The 20,302-nt window shown below is 43.4% G+C and overlaps 1 protein-coding gene across 1 annotated transcript; it reads right to left on the bottom strand.

Annotated features, from left to right (window-relative positions):
* Positions 1 to 332: 332 nt before the first annotated feature.
* On the bottom strand, positions 333 to 19,559 carry mmp15b (matrix metallopeptidase 15b). Its single transcript, XM_028956973.1, has 10 exons — positions 19,013 to 19,559; positions 14,883 to 15,031; positions 14,481 to 14,603; positions 13,477 to 13,784; positions 7,823 to 7,984; positions 7,135 to 7,361; positions 5,725 to 5,863; positions 4,512 to 4,662; positions 3,874 to 3,992; positions 333 to 3,461 (listed from the first exon to the last, which is right to left on the bottom strand). The coding sequence occupies exons 1-10, from the start codon at positions 19,208 to 19,210 to the stop codon at positions 3,001 to 3,003; spliced, it is 2,037 nt and encodes a 678-aa protein (XP_028812806.1). The 5' UTR covers positions 19,211 to 19,559; the 3' UTR covers positions 333 to 3,000.
* Between the last annotated feature and the right edge of the window lie 743 nt (positions 19,560 to 20,302).

Here is a 20,302-nt window from a genome sequence, read left to right as displayed (position 1 = left end):
GGGATCAGAGAACAAAGTTACACTTCTCTGCAGTGTTCAATGGATCATGTTAGGTTTTGAAACATTATTTTATTGCATTGTGATTGGAACTCATGTCTGGAAGAGACTAGCTGCAGCACCTGCACCTGAGGGTGGGGCTATTAAAAAGAATGAGAATATGGCATTTACGTCTACTGCACACACTCCATCTGGCATTTGAAATTTTGGCTTCATAGGACACATGGTAATAATCAATGATCTACAAAACCTCTACAGTGCGGCTGGTCCCGATGACACAGGGCCTCAGTAGGAGTTCAAATAATGTTCAGCACTCAGTTCAGTAAACATACATATTTGATCATTTAGAGCAAATTTATTGTGTACATGTCCAGCATGGATCAAACACACTCAACCAGCAGTGAACAAACAAACCATATAAAAAAAATCTTCAGCTCCTATGGAAAAGAAATTCTTAAAAAAAAGAAAGAGGAATGTTATTCACAAAAGTGAAGATTTGAATAAATCTAAAAAAGTAATATTGTATGTACATAAAAAATAACCAGTTAAGACAGAAAACATCAGATCAAATAAACACAAATATTAATAAGAAACAATATAATACAGGGAAGGAGAAAAAACTAATACCACATTTGAGTTATCATCATTAACAAAGTACAGCAATGCTGCAGCACAACTATGAAAATGTCATTCCTTTGTCCTGGCTCAGGAATCGTTACACTGTTGGCCTCGACTGTGTGCGAGTGGTTTGGCAGCACCAGTGTGATCTGGGACGGACACAGACACGGACCGTCTCCTCCTCAATCATCCTCTGCCTCCGACAGTGACAGGAGCAAACACACTCTGAATTCACACATTTTGTTAACAAAATACCTTGGCTTGCCTTTAAAAAGTGGTTTCTAAAGAGTGGATTTCCATGGTGATGGACGGATAATGGAGCTGATGGCCAAGAGAAGCTGGATAAGCCAGTGAAGAATCAGTCACAAAGATATTTTTTTTTGTTTAAGACAGGATAGCACTCTTCTCATTGTTATGGAGAAATCAGTATCAATAGTCCTTTTGTTAAAAAAAATTACAATAATAATAAAAAAATAGTACCTTCTACTGTTAAAATGTGACATCCTAGACACTGACCTGGAGATAATTATGCACTGAATTGGTAAAAAAAAAAAAAGTGTTTTAAAAGTGCAGAATCAGTTCACAACTCCAGTCTCAGATGATTCCTCAAAGCCCCTGCTGTTTCTAAACAGTGGTTATTAAAGTATAGCCAATAACAATAAAACAAAACGGCAAGCAAGAAGCTCGTTTTCACAGGCAGGATGGTTTAGGGTGATCGGTGTAAGGTTAAAGGTGATACCAGCACCAAACATTCACACATTGTTATCATGGGTCTACAACAGAGGATGAAGAAAAGCATCAGGGGAAGAGAAAGGGAGGAAGGGTGGAAGGGAGGAAGGGAGGGAGGGAGGGATGGATGGATGGAGGGAGGTTGTGCGTTAGAGGCTTTTAGCTCTGATTAACTCTCTTCCAGACCCTCCCTGGGACACAGAAAGGACGGGCAAGTGGGGGTTTGTGAAGTTGCTTGGCAACTGCATCGAACCGGATCCATCAATGCCCGACAGGCAGGACGTCTCAGTTTTAGCACTGCTCTTCTCTCTTGGGAGTATTTATGACCACTTTCCCTTTCTTCATAATGGCTACCATATATTACCCCCATCTCTGTCCTCTAACTTCTGCAAACATTTTGTTGATTGCGGCTCTTCTGTGGCTCGAACTGCCGAGGAGAAAAGCCCTTAGTACCCTACCAGAGAAGCTACATTTTCCATAATGTTCCAGAGATAAGGCCACTAGATGGGAGCTCACTGGGTGATGTGTTCTGTACAAACGAGAGCTTAGCACCTCCTGCAAAAAGGACACGATCCTAAATAAGCCTTCCCCACCCCTACCCGCCTAACTGGTAAATATGGGTCACGGGATACGAAGCCAACTCGACACCATACACGGAAAGCTTTGAGGCTCTCGCAGCTGCAGCTTTCTTTAACACCCTCACTCCTGCCAGCCCTCTGCTTTCGGTCCGTCCCTGCCCTCCATTCCTCCTCCATGAATCGATAGAACTGTGTGTGACACGTCCCTGTTGGCCTCTGTAATTTCACGCAGTAAGCGTTTGGCTCTTTCTGAACTGGGGCAATGAGAGTGTGCACTATGGGCTACGCCTGATGTTTTTTGACGATCCGGCCGAAACCAATGACAGAAGCAGTGGGCAAAATTACAAATGTGCCAACAGGAGGAGCAGTGTTTCAACAGACAATAAGGTCTCACTTCATGTTTGGCGTCTTTATGGGCAAATAATTCTAGAAAACAAATGACTAATCATATGTTCAAAACTTGAATATTGAATCTTTTTAGATCATTGAGATAATTTAAATTTACATTTAAAATGAAGATTATTTTCTCCAAATAAGTCCTCTAGCACAATGTGAAACCCACAATGGGGAATTAAACAGAAGAGCACTAACTTAAAGGTTCATGCAGGATTGGCAGATTATACTTTAAATACAAACAAACTACAGAAGTATCTAACAAATGAAAGAAAGCTGACAAATGAGTATGATAAAGATAGTGGCACACATGAACAGCATGAGGAACTGTCAGGTTACAGTATACAGTTACAGTAAGAGGGGTCTGTTTCTAGCTGAAGGACCTGAGAGAGAAACAGGGATGGCTGAAGCCCGGGACTTTCTTAGCCCCCTTTCCTGGGTTTGTCAGATTGCAGCAGTTTCTTGCCTCTTACTGATACCAGACAGAAAAATGGAGAAAAATAATCCTTCCTGGTTTGCTAAAAATGTGCACACACTCAAAAAAAAGTGCAAACGTTCAGATATAAATAGACTACAGTCAAGGTATTGGGAAGAGCACCATCGCAGGGGAGTGGAGATGAGTGTTTGTGTGTGTGTGAGAAGGCAAGGGTTAATGGGAGGTAAGATGGGGTCAGAGGTTACCAGGTCAAACCCAATCCTGTAGTGACCGTTTGCAGTGCACAAGGTACTTGGGCGCGCCCTTCCTTTGCAATGTATTGATAATTGCATAAATCAATCCCAGAATGCACAGCACCAGGACCAAGGGCACAGTCACCATGATAATGTTCATGGTGCGTTCATTTTCATCAATTTTTAGCACGACATCCACCTCATTTGTCTCCTGCTCCGTTTTATCTTTGTCATCCTCATCTCCGCCTTCATCCCTGGTCTTATTCCTGTCCCGCCCAGCATCAGGGTTGAATGGGACCCGGTCCACGTCGGGCCACTTCCTGCCAGGGTCCGAGTCTGGGTCTCTGTCAGGGGGGTTCAAATCCACACTGCAGCCCATGAAGTCTCGTAGAATGGACTTGGGGTAACCAGGTTCACTCTTCATGCGGTGGTTATCAAATTTCCAATACTTGCTGCCTTTGTAGAAGTAGGTGTAGGCTGGTGGGTTTAAAGAACAGAGATTAAATTAGCACAGAAATGTTTAACCTGAGAACCATGCCCACAAAGACAGGGACCAATGAAGCTTTAAAGCTGCTACACATATTTTCCATCAGTCAACAATAAGCTGTTGTGCAAAAAAAATGTTTGCCTGTGAGTTCGTATCAGTGTTCAGAAAGGTCTCGATCACAGACAAATTTCACAATATGACCACAGCTTTCCTTATATGTGAATCTATAGAGGTTTCAGAAGCAGTAATGACACACAATACATTTGGCCACATTTACAAATAGTGGAAATTGTACAGTCTGACAGGGAATGAGATCCTGTAATATTAATATAAATACAGCTCACAAAAATCATCAGTTTGGAAAAAACCTCTACAGCAATGTCACAGTCACTGACCACTGACCTCCGTCATCACTCAGAAAAGCCCCCTTGGGAGAGGCGGGGACTGAGGAGCCCCAGACGGTGATGGGTTTAGGGTAGTCCCTGTCAACAGCACGGGTCTGTTCATTAAACCTCCAGTACCTGACTCAGAAAAAAGACAGAAAGGAAAGAAGACAAATGGACTGAGCAAAGAACGAGAGCATCTCATCGCAGATTCAGAGAGACTTGATTCTTTTAGACTTACAATGGGGACAAAATTAAAATTGGTAGCATGACAACAGTTTTCAATCCTAGACTCCAATTGCTCCCTCATGATACCAAATCTGCATTACATCAGTTTTTTTGTGATAAACTCCTGGCACTCTTATTTAATTTTCTTTTGTGCCAGTTTATTTTAAAGTAATAAAGTACTTTACTGAACCACAAATCTGTGTGTTATTGTAAGCTTAGACTAAATTATCCCTAATTATACCTAATACGGGTTCAGGTAAGCACCATTAATGTATTTATTTAAAAGTGGCTGGCTGAATAGATTAATTCATGCCAGTCACAAATGTCCAAAAGTCACAATTTCATTGTGGCAAATACATCTTTGCTTATTGCAAATTACAAATTACAAAAATCACGAAAAGTACGAATTGTTCCAGGACTTAGACCCACCTGTCTCCTTTAAAGAAATAGGTGAAACCTGATGGCTCCCACCAGATGGCTGTCTCTATCTTATCGTACGGGATATCCTGCCCATAGTCCATCAGCTCCTGTGGGTAGCCAGACTCCAGGTTGGCTTCCCTGAACAGCCAGTACTTGCTCCCTATAAAGGGGACAACGACATTGCAAATGCTCTAAGAAAGGTAGCTCCTGAAAAAATCCTGAATTGATGTCCCTTTTCAGTGTTCCCTTGTGTACTCGAATAAAATGAACAGACAGGGAGGTGTAGGGTGGAGGTACATCAGTGGAATAAAAATCTACAGGTGGTGATGCGATCATAATGATAATTGAGAATCCACTGAAGCTGGTAGAACATGTGCCACAGCCTACACAAGTAGGACTGTGATATTTTTCAAAGGCTCAGCCATCTAGAGTAGTTCTGAAGTTGTATTGTATTACTGACATTCAGAAATTACATCTGGAAGTACAAAGTTTTAAAATACTGAACCAAAGTGGGTCATTCTAATGAATTAAAGTGAAAAATTCATTGTTGTCAATTAAAATCATGTGATGTTCCCTTCTATTCCTAAAAGTTCTTCTGGAGCAAGATAAGAGAATGAGGAAAAAAAGCAAATGGCATTCAGACCAAAGCACCAGCTCTGGCTCTCATTCAGCATTTTACTGCGTTTTTTTTTTTTTGCTTTTTATGACTAGAACAGATGTAAAGAATGGAACACCATAAACATGGACTGATATCTCTTTCACTGTAGTATCTGGATAGTTGAACAGACACCTTCTTCTCAGACTTTACTCCAGATAATTGAACAGAATGCAAGACCCACAGTGCCCAGCTCACATCTGTCCTCAAATTTTAGATTTTTTTTTTCTTACTTTACATATTGTTGCATGCTAAAACCAAAATGACTGTTGAAAAATATATTAACCATCATGCAGCAATGATTTGTTTTCTGATCGTTCCTTTTCTGCAAGCATTGTGCAGAAATCAAAGACTGTCTGAAGTTGCCATTCCAAGCTGGCAGAATTTGACATAATGCCATATTTTCGGAATCTAAGGTGCATTTTCCCACATTGTCTGGCACGGTCCATCAGCTGCTTTGCACATTTTTTCACCATGCACTGTGTATGCACTCATGCGCATTCTGCACTCGTAGGAGTGGTGTTAAATATAGAGCCTGTAATGTTGATATACATACTGGAAAAGTACCTTTGAAGAAAACAAATCTCCCATCATGCCTTTCGTAAGCTGCATCAATGTCCCCGGGTAGCCCTCTCCAGAAGTGGCCTATAGGCATTGGGTAGTTGTCAAGGACACGGTTCCTCCGGACTCGCCAGAACCAACGACCCTGTGGACAAAATAATTAAGATACTGAAGTTCGGTAAATTCCCAGAATCACCTGTTTTTTATAGTAGCAAGGCTGTAATAGCAAGATTGTACACAGGTGTATTTTCCAACTTTATATAATGGGTAGCAAAAATATATAAAAGAACTAATTTGTTATGAGATAACTCATAAAGGCTAAATGTACAAGAAAATTAATAAATCCAATTAAAGTCTATGATTCAGTCACATGAACAAAACACTGCAATGGAAATCCTGACAAACAAAGAATATCACATGACTTGGTCTTATGCAAGTTTTCAAATAAACTTTATTCTGGCATGCGCACACACAGACACACACACACTGTTGCCCTTCACAATTCTGTCCTTCATATTCTCCCTCAGTCATGCTGGTCTGTAGCCAGGATCTTGAGATCACTCCAGGCATCGGCCTTCAGCCAGGAGACTCTAAATTTAAACTGTGCATGCACACACACACACACACACACACACACACCCTTTCTCTCACCTTCCAAGTGTTCAGGGAGTAGTACGGTTAAACAATGCCATTCAGCTCTAACAGAAACATGAAGGTGTCACTCATACAAATCCTCATTCAGCCACCACAAGCTAAACAACCTACACACCCATTTTAGATAGATCGAGGAAGAGAGAAAGGGAGAGGGAGGAAAACCCTTTTCAGAGAGGATAAAGAGAGATCGCATGATACTGTTATTAAGGACAAGCAGGAAAAGAGGAAGGGTCAGCAGGAGAGATGGAATGGACAGTCTCTCTCTGCATTCATGACAGTCTCACACTTCTACAAGTAAACTGAGGCCCCGACTCCCCTTTGACAGGGAAATCACCTAAATGCAGCACAGACCAAGGTTATGGTGACGTCACTCCATACCCAACAATCAATAATGAAATCCAGACCCACCGAAGCCTGTTATCCTGCTTTTAAGAGCCTCTAAAAGAGCCAGTCCCATGGTTTCATAGACTTCAGCTCTGACTGGGTCCAGGCACGCACTGCACCTGCCCCACAGGTGCTCTCCATGAGCACACTCTGCACTTTTAAGGTTTGTTTATGTTCTCAATATGCCCGCTATATATGACAAGGATTACAGGGGAAAAAAGGTTGTGGTCTCAAACTGTGTCATGGTACAGCAAGACCGTAGCTCCATAAGTTTTAAGCCAAACAAAATGCCTGGTCAGAATGAACCGTGGTATAATGGTAGTTATAATGATAACGCTGTTAATCGGCGTGGTTGAATGCACAGTTATACATCCTCACCTTAAAAACAAACATCTCCCCTCTCAGCATGGTAACTGTGTCAAAGTTCCCCTCACAGATGTTGGGGCCGTAATGGTCTGGCCGGTCTGTGGTGCGAGGACGGTCTGGCCGGCGTGGAGGTGCTCCTGGTGGGATTTTGGGAGGGTTAGGGGGCCTGGGGTCAGGCTGGGCAGGACGACGTGGAGTTACTGTGGGGAGGGCCTGAGTGGGATGACTGTCTGGTGGTCCTGAAAGAGAAATATACAATTATTCATTATCTGTCAATTAAAAATGTCAAAAAATTTAAATCTATACATCTACAAATGTGTTTTTAAGTGTCTTTAATATTTAAGGATCTAACAAAAAAAGTGAAGTATCCTAAATCATTTATTCTACTAGGTTGGCCTCTTTTATTTATGCACAAGCAACTGAAGATTTTGAACACACAGATATGAGGTGAAAGCCAAAGCCACTGGTCCTGGAACAAAGTGTTTACAACCAGCACTATTCATTTCTGGAAACATAGCACAGATGCTCAGCCAAATACTCAGATGTTCAGCTGCAGAGCATCAATGCATTCAACCTTTAGAGGTTGATATTGGTAAATACTCAATAAATAAATATTTCAACCAGGATATAAAGACTATAACCAACTGGCATGTTTACATAGCAGGTCTCATTCCGAGTAGATTAAGGGAACCAGGCTGACCATAGATCTGCTGGATCCCACGCAGGTCATCCTCTGGCAGCTGGAAGTCATCTGTATCCATCCACTGGTAGAAAGGTGCCATAATTGCAAGGGGGTTGTTGGAGTGTTCTAGTCCTAAGGCGTGGCCCAACTCATGCACTGCTACCAAGAAAAGGTCATTGCCTATGGAAGAGAAGAGTGGAACCATAAACTACATTTACATTTATTTATTCATGTTTTATGATGATATAGATGATAGAACGCAAATCAAAATGGTTAAAGATAACCAATAAACGACAGTCATTCAACCACAGAGCTTGGATTCTACCATATATAAGCATATATGCTTCTACAACAAATGTTTACCATTGTAATACATATGCTACACAAAAAAAATGTCCCTTCTTAATATTTAATATATTTGCTAGCCTGAAATCAAACATATTGATAATGATAAATTAGTCACCTTAATCATCCCCCCAATTAAGTTTCTTTGGGAAGCATAAAAGTATTTCTATTTGCAATTTGCTTTAGCTTGCCATGCCTGATTTGTATCTACCAGTTAATACAACAATTTTAACAATCTGAAAACATCATGCCAAAAACAAAATTATTCAGTTTAAATAGAAGAATTGATCACGAAATCTCCAAGTGTCAAGAAATGGAGTGAGAACAGAGCCACACTGTCCTGAAAACTGAGGCCCATGCCAAAAGTCAACCAAATCAGGAGGGGCTTGACAGATTTGCAAAGGAAGAATGGTCTGGGATTACTTAGAAAATGTGTGAGAAACAAAAGAGTGCAGTCTATTATCCAGCTAAAACAGATACACAAGTGAAAACAGAATGTGATATATATTTGGTCAGCAGAGAGAGTTTAATGTAGAATTTTATATAATCACTCGCATCATACAAATATCTGGTATTTCACTGGCATTATGGGTGTGACAGAATGTCCAATTTCAGTAGAATTTCCCAGAAATTGTTTTATCTGGTATACGGTTATGCTGTATGTTGATTTATCTGTAAAAATGTATATATATTTTACAACGTCCTACTGCAGTGCCTTTGTTCTGGACACATGTTACTAGGGCTGCTACTAACGATTATTTTAATAATCAATTTATCTGTTGTTTTTTTTTTTTATTATTAATCGGAGAATCGGATGGAGAAAAAAAAAAGCATTAATTTCCGACCCTTTATTCAAATACAGAACTAAAATCTTTAGAAAATGCATGAACATTTTGCTCCTTTAGCTGTTATAATAATAATAAAATAAAAATTGACTAACACAAAAAACATTATACATGTATGCTTTACATTTGGCCAAATATGAAGACTTTTAAAATAAAGTGCCACCTGAGTTGCCAGAACAGAATGTCAGAACTTGTTCTCTACACGACACTGCAGATGCACACACTCGCAGACGCACACACTTTCGCAGATGAACACACTCACAAACGTACTCTCTCTCTCTTGCCCTTTGTGCAGAAACCTCTCATTGCAATGCAATAATTTGAGCATGTTCACATGCTCCTGGGTTAGGCTCACTATTTGCTTTGAGGCTATGTTGCCTGTTGAGCGCGGTCAGAGAACACTGCTTGCTGCCTGCTTCCACTGGCGGCGTCAGGCAATGGCCGTTAGAAACGCTGTTCAAAGCTTAGGGTAAAAGCATGCGTGTTTAGGATAAAAGCATGCGTTTAAATGCAGGCGAATTATGGCCCATATGGCCTTTTATCTTTCCTCTACCTCTGCTCGTGTTCGCTGCCCTCTGCGCTCAACTAAAACTAACTCTTTTTTAATAATCAAATGTCTCTGCGTCGCACGACACAATGAATCAATTATGAAATTTGTTGCCGACTCTTTCAGTAATCGGTTTTAATTTGATGTGTTGTTACCCTTTCAAAAACAGTTACGTTTAAATCTATGTATCAAATTATATACCGCAATATATATACCTTCTACACTCTATGGTTAAACTTATATTGTATTTTGACTTTTAGGCCATATCTCGACAGCCCTAGTTTAACACTCACTCATTTACTTTACTCAATCAATTTCATACATTTATGGCATTTATCAGATACAATGGTAGTATGTGGGAGTCCACTAGGCTACTACAACCCTAATATTCATAAGGGCATAATAGTCAGCAATGGAGAAAGCCAGAATAAAGTCAAGATTCTCTCTTGAGCAAAATGTGTCCCCTCTGGCTCTAATGTAAGTATCAGTGTGCACTAGGCGAGGGCAGAAGACCATTTCTTGCATTTGACATGTTACAGCAGGTAGATCACTGCATTTGGAGTCAGCGTCTGTGAAGCAAGAGGCTACAATTGCAGCATTAATATCCAATTTATTGGTGAGCTTTATGGATTCCTGTTCGCTTAGATGGTCAGTTCAGCAGGCAGGACTGAGGTCAGGGGTTGAAGGACAACCTCTAGGCACATGCAGCTGTGTCACAGTGACCGAGCAGTCAACTCAGATCCTCACAAAGGAAGTCCTGTATCCTCTGCCACCCAAAGCTCATGTAAGCCGTTGAGGAAGTGGTGCCACATCCTACATGAATGCTTTGAAGCCCTCTCTAAGTGTCTGGGGAACTAGAGGGTACTTTCCCCAGTGAATACCACTTATTTCCACAAGTTTTCCTGATAGGATCTCTTCCTCTGCAATCTTCCAGAATACGAGTATGCCTCTGAGATGAGTGGTAGAGACAGCGAGAGCATGACGACAGATACAGGGAAGGGCTAACATGAAAAGTACATGGCTGAAGTGAGTTTTTCCTTGAGTGTGTATTACTACATTAATCCAGCAATGCACATGGACAAATAGCCACTTGTCTAGGGATTTTACTAACATTAATTTTGTACTGATCCGTACACAACAGTTGGAGGCGGTACCAGGAGACAGGCCAGTACATCAGGAGACGTAGAGGAGGCCGTAGGAAGGCAACAACACAGCAGCAGGACCGCTACCTTTGCATTTGTACAAGGAGGATCACTGCCAGAGCCCTGCAAAATGACCTCCAGCAGGCTACAAATGTGCATGCTCAAACGGTAAGAAACCGACTCCATGAGGGTGGTATGATGTCCACCGGTGGGGATTGTGCTTACAGCCCAACACTGTGCAGCACGTTTGGCAATTTCGCCATTGGCAACCTGTGCTCTTCACAGATGTCTGTCACGGGTGGGCTGGACATGGCGATGAGGGAGGACGCATTCGCACGATCACAGGACAGGGGTTTAATACAAAATACACGAGACAAGGGAACATAAACACGCACAATGACCCGACGGCGAACAGACACGAACAGGATAGTTTTATACAATTATATAAATAGACAGCAGGTGAACACGATCAGGGAACATTACACAGGACAAACATGAAACTCCGGTCCGGACTCCGGATCCGGAGTAACCCCTGCCGGTCCGGATCATGACAATGTCTCTACCTCCTCTGTCCTTGTAATAAACTTATTGACAGCTCATCTCAGGACCGTGTCCACTAACAAACATGCATTTGATCAGCTCTGATGAGCAAACCAGCGAATCAAACATTCCTGAAACCAAAGTCTTAGATATCAACTGGAAGATATACCACTTCATAATGAAGAGCCACATTCAGCTGTATCAGATGCAAGTCTTTGACAGTCATGGATTTATGACACAAAGTGTGCCACACTGGAATACAGTCTGTGAGTTCCCTCTCTGTTGAAAGACCTCTCAGTCGGCAGAATGGGTGTCTGCCGGCGATGAGGGGAAACTATGTCGCTGAAGTGGGCAGATTGTGATGTCATGCAGACACTTTGTCATTTGACAAAAGGACCCGCAGAGAAAATCCCAGCTGTGTGACAATATGACCCCTGTAGAGACACTGAGATTATGTCTGGAAGACATCCTTAAATTTAATAACAGACCACTCAGCCGGCACAAGGACAGGAAGTGAAGCTTGGGACTCTGGGAAATCTATGACATTCTTTCACATTGCCTCACAAAGACCGGCTTCAATGCTTGCTCAAGCACTTTTTAAAATAATGTCCACAGTATAGGATACCAGATCCTCCACCTGGCCTGTGTCAGTCTTTTCTATTGAGCAGGGGATGCCAGCGAGCAGGAAATGCCTCAGCATGTCCAGACAGTCAGAGAACCAGTGGCAGGCTGTTAGCAGATGGTCCATTAAGACCATATTTGCCTATAATCAGAGTGCAGAAATGAGCCAGGGTGTATTTTAGAACACTAATATGTTCGTCACCCAGGCTAAGACAGAGCGTGTCCCTCTGCCCTCTGCTGCAGGGGGGATCTCCCGTTAAAGAGGAATTGGGCCAGCGCCCAGGCAGAGTGGCATGTGACAGAGAGACTCATGTGTGCCACATGACACAGTTGCCCAAATCAGCCAATGTTGGTGTGACCAAGCACAACGTTTGCACGCCAATGGTGCTGCCATGAAGTGTCCTCTGACATTGGGGATTGAGCCTCCTGCAAGACATGCCTGTAATACAGACACCAGCATAATGGAGCAGTCATGACATCAGCCAGGGCTCAGAAGTCTCGAGTCAGTCAGCCGAGACAGCAGTCATGTGCATCCATTAAGTTATGGTAGGTAGAACATCGGCCTGTGCCCATCTCGCTGCTTCAGTGCCTATCTAAAAGCGGAGTACAAAAGTACTCGTCCCTTCTAGATCATAAAGCACTCACTGAAGCACTGATCCACTCACACAGTCTTGGCAGCCAGGCTTTACAGGCATCCAGTTTGAAGCCAACACAATGGTCTTGGCAACCAAGACCACATACAGTTTTTTTTAAAGCAGAGGACCAAGCTCATTACAAAATTTGCTCAACTGAAACAACTTTCAGGACTGTAGGATCTAAATAGGAACAATGAAACGTATAAATATCATTTAACAAATCAATCATACCACTCAAGCACTTGAAGTATATAGGACGCTGAAGCATGTAGTTTTATATAAATATGGGGCAGTGGTGGCCTAGCGGTTAAGGACGCGGCCCCATAATCAGAAGGTTGCCGAGCCCAATCCGCCAAGGTGCTACTGATCAAAGCACCGTCCCCACACACTGCTCCTCGGGCGCCTGTCATGGCTGCCCACTGCTCACTAAGGGTGATGGGTTAAATGCAGAGGACACATTTCGTTGTGTCACCGTGTGCTGTGCTGCAGTGTATCAATGACAATCATGTCACTTTCACTTAATATACTGGCAGCTGGTGAAAGATTCCAGTTCTGGGATGGCAAGTTTTTGTGTCTTATTTTCTTGATTTTCAGCTTTCCACTAGTACAGTGGTTCTCATACTTTTTCCAATTATTCCCCACTTGTCAGGAAGAATATTTTCATGCCCCACTTTGTATGGGTGACATCATGTGCGGTTGCTATGTACAGAATCTACAACAGAGTGAATAAAATAGATGTATTCATCGTTGGGGTCCTAGTGAACCGGAATTGATCTCTTCATCGATGGTAACTTAAGCATGTTGTAAGTTGCTCTGGATAAGGTCGTCTGCCAAATGCCGTAAATGTAAATGGAAATATACTATGGCGCTGAAGAGCGATTTTTGCTGCGCCCAGAAAAGCAGAAAGCGGCGCTTTGCAAGGCTTCTACAGACACACAGTGGCTCCCTCTTAAACTTCCCCACCTTACATTGTTGCACATGAACACATTTTACTTACCTTGTAAATTCTCATTTCCAATGGTCCAGGGCTCATCAGAGTCAAAATGTGTATCTCCGCCCATACCGGGGCCAGGAAAGTAGGCATGGGCCAGGAATCCACCCTCACCATCAAAAGGTGAGCTATCCCCATGGAAACCAGAAGCAAAGAATATCATGATGTCAGGCTCTTTGCGGCGACCATATTTGACCTCGAGGAAGGGGATCTCACTGAAAGTCAATGGTGTGACCTTCTCCCACACCATGAAGGCCTTGCGTATGGCTTCATATGAGTTGTACTCCCCAATCTTTGGTGTGTAGTTTTGAATGCTGAGGACAAGATTCAGAAAGACATGGCTTTAAAGCAGCTAGATTACCTATAACACCACATTAAATGTTTATTACATACCTACAGACTATTTCCAATCTGTGGTTGGTCTTTAGATTTACATTTACGGCATTTATCAGGCGCCCTTATCCAGAGCGACTTACGATCAGTAGTTACAGGGACAGTCCCCCTCCGGAGCAATTTAGGGACACAATGGTACTAAGTGGGATTTGAACCTGGGTCTTCTGGTTCATAGGCGAGTGTGTTACCCACTAGGCTACAACCACCTCAGATTCATTCGATCGACAAATATAATATGCAAATATAATCTACTAAAATAAATGTTCAACAACAAATCATTGTAGATTGTAGATGAACTTCACTTTATGTGAAGTAAAACTTGCAATTTGCAAAATCACTGGATTTGTTCTTAAAATTCAAGCTTTTCCTAATACTCAAAGATGACTGAAGGACAACATTCTTAAAAGCTAAACTATTGATTACAATTACTGGAGGGCAGAGAGCTGCTTATGTAAAATGCCAGCATGCATTGTGAGATTTATAATGTAATCCCAGCAAAAAAAAAACTTTTTCTCTTTATTTGTATTTTTTGCTAACATTGTTTTAAACTGTTTAAAACTTTACACGGACTGGGTATAGGATAAAAAAAATGTTGTGCATCGGGTCCTCCACTCTACCTGAAAGTCAAGTGGCTTTTATTCCACTTGTGTCCGGTGAGGGCAAAGCGCTTCCGACGTACATTGGTTTTGATCTGTCCCCCGAATTTGTCTGGAACTCCGCAGCGAGGTCTCTTCATGGCACTGAGGGCAAAGGGCAACGAAGCATGTTGGAGAGGGGGCATCCTCCGAAACCCGATTTATGACTACACTTGATTCTGACGGATGGCTTTAAACTGTATGCCCTTTGTAATGTGACCAGCAGTCCCCCTCGACCCCTCCCCTACTGGTCTAGCTTTGATCTCTGCAATCTTCCGCCCACATGCACGCTTATCAATTTACTACAGCAAGCAGAGCTCCGTGTCCAGTCCGTCAGGCCCAGACAGCGAGCAGAATTACTCCTAGAGTAAAAATCCCTTTTACCTAATGGTTCCCATGTCCATTACCCCTGTGACCTCCAGGCCATAGAAGCGCTGCATATCAGTGACGGCGCTGGACAGGATCTGAGCAGATCGCATGGTGGACATCTGCCGGCTGGCCTGGGGAAGGTAGCCATACATCCGCAGCCAAGACTGCAAAAGAGACAGATTCATAGAGGTTTCAGTTGCAAGAAGAAACTTTATACAGGCAGCGAAATTAGCGTCTGTCAGAGGGACACAGACGGTTATGGCAGATGTTGAGGCAGTGGAGAGGAGACAGCAGGTCTGGGGAATGGCCATCAAGGCTTAAGGGTTAAAACCACCCAGCTGGGGAAGGAAATTGGCCTTTCAATGGGCTGCGACGGGGGATGGTGGGCTACAGTCTCTTAGTCATGAGTTGAAGGCAATCTCAACTGCCTCGGCTTGTGTAATGATGCCATTAGAACTAGTTATGCATTTAAACTGCCCCTGTAATTAACCCAGACCAGTTTACAGGATGCACACACACAAACACTCACACACACACACACACACACAAGTGCACTCAGGAGAGCAGTTGTAGGAAATCTGAGAATGTGATGACAATGTCACATACCTGATCCTTTACTTATGCAGCAGGGCTCTACCTTTGTCCAAGAAAGATATTTTATGACAATGGATTTATCAAATCAGGTCTGAACCAAGCCATTTGATACACACCAACGGCACTTTAAAATGTGCTTGACCATGCTAATGAATATTGCCCATGACCAGCTACCTGACAAAAACAAAGAGGCATTCACCTGGTCTGTTTACTCTTCTGTTCTCATTTTCCAGTCATGGGTTTTGGCACCCTGCTTAATCAGTGGGGTGTTAATGGCATATCAGCAGAGAGGCCTGGAACCCATATAATGCCCCCAGTCTTGCCAGCCCACCCTACTGCTGTGCAGTCTGCCTGCCCTCTTGCTTCAGAAGAGACAGACCTTTGTGCAGTTACCCTCAGCTCTGGACTGTGGCGGCGGCTGAACAGCTGACCCTGTGTCTGGGTATGGCCCATACCCCACAACCCTGTCAATCTTCACCCCACTGCGCACAAAGGGCCCACATCCAACGTGGGAGGAGTTGGTCCCTTGAAACACTTCTGTGTTCAACCTTGGAGTCGTCCTCATCATTTAATATTTAAACTACTTCCCCTTTTATTGTATGCCTTCAAATCGATCATACACATATAAATAATGCCTAAACCTTGATTATAAAACAAACATGTCTACTGATTCAGCACTCCCACTTTATTATGCGATAATAAAGATAAAAAATGACCTTACATGAAACAGTAACCTTAAATTGTAAACCATGAACATAAGAGCTTAAAGGAGGCAGGGTTTTGGTGGAAACTGAGCCCTTCACTCCCCCCTTTGCCAACTCGGTCCCTATCTAATACATTCAGCTAATCTGAACCTTTCACAAATACCTGCTGCTTTTCTTCTGGATGGAGACTTGGAGGAGCTCACATCAGAGCTGCTAAAAATGTGATGCTTACTGTTTTACTATCTCATCAGAACATATATTAGCATGACTCTTGGGTAATTTGGTTGGGTGGGCAATTAAGCATGTGAGTGGTCCACCTGAAGCAGAACCTCAATGGCTGTTGTCATATTTAATTAGGCTTCATATGCATCGTGTAAGAACAGCCCTGAAGAGGAACACCCTGAACGCTTTCCATGCACAGATGCCTCCAAAAGGTTTGGAATTGGTAGCTGCACTCGCAATTAAAAACCAGTAGATCTCATTAGATCTGACAGCACAATGGCCAACACATTTAAATCTTTTTACTTAAAACTGACGTTCAATTATGATGGTTTAGTACTATTTATAGTTCTATGCAAAAAAAAAACAAAAAAAACAATAGAAAGCAGTGAAAATAAAATGACTGTTTATCTAAAATGCAAGCAATTACGTAAGAATGTAACAATAAATCCTGTTAAACATTCCCCACAGCTGTTATCACATTGTTCTGGGAGCAGCAATATGGTATTATTTCCCATCGGTAGACTTTTGTAGGTCATTCATTTGTTTACAGAGTTGGGAGAAACCAGCCTAGATATCAACAGTTATCAAATTACTCGATTGCAACTTTAACATTTAGATAACCCCTTCGTGAACAATTTTAGAGTTACTGATGAGAAGATAAAAAAAAATTAATTAGTTTTACTAACTGTTAAGAGCCTTCCACTGGATAATTATTGCATGATTGCCACGTTATTTAACAGGAACCCCAACTTCTCATTTCTTACAACACATCAGGTCATCTTGGACAAGATGTAAGAAGGGTCAAATTAAAGAAAACATTTAAGGAGACTGCTGAAGCAACTGAAATTGGGTTAAGAACTGTCCCAGGCATTATTAATAACTGGAAACATTTGGTGAAATCATATCATTAAAAAAATCACAGCTGTGTTCTACAGTGACAGTAGGAGCATTTCCACATGCACAACGTGAAGGGAACCTTTTCACCGCCTTGTGGGTAATTTGATGTAAATTTACATTTTGATTAATAAGACCGGATGTGTTTTTTTTTATTACCTCCTTGTGAAAAACATTTATTGACATGAACACATGACTCGCCTCTCCCTTCCATCCACTCTCGTGGTCACGTGGTGCAGCATCTGAGCCGACTGGTCGCGAGGGAATAAAAGGAACAAGGTGTTCGGTTTCTGGCACTGGGAGCTTGAATATAACCGCTGCATACCGTTTCAGAGCAAAGTGAGGCGTGACTCCGTTTCATGACCGATCACGCAATTCTGCAGGAAGCTATTTCAGCTTCGTGTGACTCACATCAAAATGTGCCTTATTTCTTACAAGAATCAGCCAAAAAGCCTCCACAGACTAGATTTGGCAAAAGGGTGTGGTTCTAACATTGTTAAAGTGAACAATGCAGCTTCAAAAAGTGACTCCACTTCCTCCTCCTCTCCTGCTGCTGCTGCACCTCACGGAAGCAACAGGAGAGCCCTGGGCGTGTCAGCCGCGCTCGAGTTAAGTAAGACAACAAACGGAGACAGCGAGAGAAGGGGCGGGGATTAAAGGGAGAGCCACACACACACACACACACACACACACCACAACATGCCTCGCTCTCCGGACACCGAAACAGCTGACCGGAGACAGAGTGCTCATTGTTGCTCCCGAAAAGCCCTGCAGACATTAACTTCTCCTCTCAACGCTATTGTCTCCAGTTTCCACTGCCCCCCCCCCACCCCAAATTAAAAAAATAACCGGGTTTAAGTAGTCTGTCTTTCTCCACCCTAACAGTGACCCCAAGTCTGTCACTGTGACCTGAAGGAAAGCAGAATTGTGGGTCGCCTGAACCTGAAAACAAGCAAGAACAATAAGCAGAAAAACTGAGAAAAGCTGAAGCTCAGGGCTCCTCATATTACATTTCAAACATAAAGGCCCGTCAACAGGACGTCAATCACAGGCGGTAGCCGCGGGCAACGGCAGACCTACAGCCTGGCTGCTTCTTGCCAACCTGCCCAGAGGCAGATTACAGGATCATCAAGGGTGGAGATTTTCCGGATGGGGGACTGACGGTGGGAGTGAGGAGCTTTAAACGGTGCAATAAAACACTGAAGACTGATTGAAATTTTTGAGTGATGATGCATGGCAAAAATAAAAACATTCGCATTAGAAATGATCATTTTCAGCAAAATTTGAATCTATGAGACCCAAACCCCAAACATTTGTTTTCTTGCAAAACCAACTTCTACACAAATTGGTTTATCGTGATACTGGTTGCATGAGTAACTACTACAGTAAAATCTCATTTGTGATCATGATGACCTCAAAGCCCCCAGTCATGTTTTAGTACTTTCCACTTATGCATTTTAGAAACGTTTAGAAATAAACATCACTATCACAGGCATCAATTAAAATGTCGTTGTCGAATACTACAGAATCGAGCACTGTGACACGTGAATCGAATCGATTCGTAAAACCAAAACCCCAACAGGTCCAGAAACAGCAGAAATGGAGTGGACACCGGAGGACATCTGGGATGAGTCGGTCCAAGTATGAATGAAAACCTAATTTTACGTGCTAAACGTGGCGTTCCACATTCGAGACGGACAGACTAGAAAGACAGAGGCGACTGGTCGATACCTCCGCGTTGAACGCGTCGTCGTCTCCTCGAGTCCCGGCCGCTCCCAGCAGGAGCACCAGCAGGGCTGACAGGAGCAGCCCGCGCCTGTCCCGGCTCCAGGATGCCATGTTGTCCAGCAGAAGGGGACCCTCGGACCGACTCGGAACTCGACGCGGCTTCTCACGGGAACAACGAGCCCAAAGCGCGACGCAGCTCATTTGCGCTCAACGTGCTCACTGGCCGGTGCGCGTCCCGCCCCGCGTCCGTCCATCCGTCCGATAAGTAACTTATTGTCCTCGGCGCTGACAAGAGAGGCGGAAATTCACGTCCCGCGCCGCGACATTTATCACAGCGTCCCGACACTCGTCCCTCTCTCCGCGGCCGCAACTTACTCCGCGCCCGGCGCGCACCAGCCGCTCGCCCGGCGTCCGTCGCGGCTCTGTGGAGGGGGAGGAGCAGCGGCCACGGCGGGGCCGGACCGGGGAGGTCCGGGGAGGAAACGAGCGTCGAGAGAGTCCGAACAAAGCCGCGGACAATAACCGCACTTAGTGGCGCTCAGGCGCCCGATTCAACACTCGAACGTGAAGAAGAAGAAGCGCGTCGTGCGTCACGCCGCCAACAGGCGGCGCCACACCGAGTGCGCACTGTCAGTCTGGGTTCGTTTGTACTTTGATCGTCGGCGGGCGATGAATCGACCGTCTATTCATTCGTGTGCCATCGCATGTCGTACCCTTTCCTGCGACGGGATCAATAAATCAATAGGCTGGTAGTAGCCTAGTGGGTAACACACTCGCCTATGAACCAGAAGACCCAGGTTCAAACCCCTCTTACTACCATTGTGTCCCTGAGCAGGACACTTAACCCCAAGTCCAGGGGGGAACTGTCCCTGTAACTACTGGTTGTAAGTCGCTCTGGATAAGGGCGTCTGATAAATAATGTAAATGTAAATCTCGAGTTCTAGATAAGCTCGAAGCCGATTTCACGCCTTTTCACACGGACCCGTCACTCCGGGGGTCGTGTTGTTCCTCTTCGAAGACTGTATTAAATCAAGCTGCAGCCTTTTAATGATTTTATACCTTAAAACTTGTGGCAGTGTAACACATAGAGGGATATGACTGAATTTCCTCACTTTACTTTCAATTGTATCTGCAGCGACAGAACATTAGCAGACTCTAGTTCATTTCCTTAACGCATCCGTCAAGCACAAAACAATTGTACAGCTTAGTGTTAAATGTGTTAAAACATTAAAAAAACTTTTTTTTATTTCGTATTTACAACTGTTTGAATGTAAGAGTCTGGCGCCCTCTGAT

The sequence above is a fragment of the Denticeps clupeoides genome, chromosome 16 (assembly GCF_900700375.1).
Source record: "Denticeps clupeoides chromosome 16, fDenClu1.1, whole genome shotgun sequence".
In the NCBI taxonomy this organism is placed as follows: domain Eukaryota; kingdom Metazoa; phylum Chordata; class Actinopteri; order Clupeiformes; family Denticipitidae; genus Denticeps; species Denticeps clupeoides.
This window is presented reverse-complemented; position numbering and strand designations above follow the sequence as displayed.

Coding starts and splice junctions, on each gene's coding strand:
- mmp15b (XM_028956973.1), bottom strand. CDS start 19,210: ATGAGCTGCGTCGCGCTTTGGGCTCGTTGTTCCCGTGAGAAGCCGCGT. Junction 15,032..19,012: donor ACGACGCGTTCAACGCGGAG/GTATCGACCAGT, acceptor TCTCTTTTGCAG/TCTTGGCTGCGGATGTATGG. Junction 7,362..7,822: donor TGGGATCCAGCAGATCTATG/GTCAGCCTGGTT, acceptor TTTCTCTTTCAG/GACCACCAGACAGTCATCCC.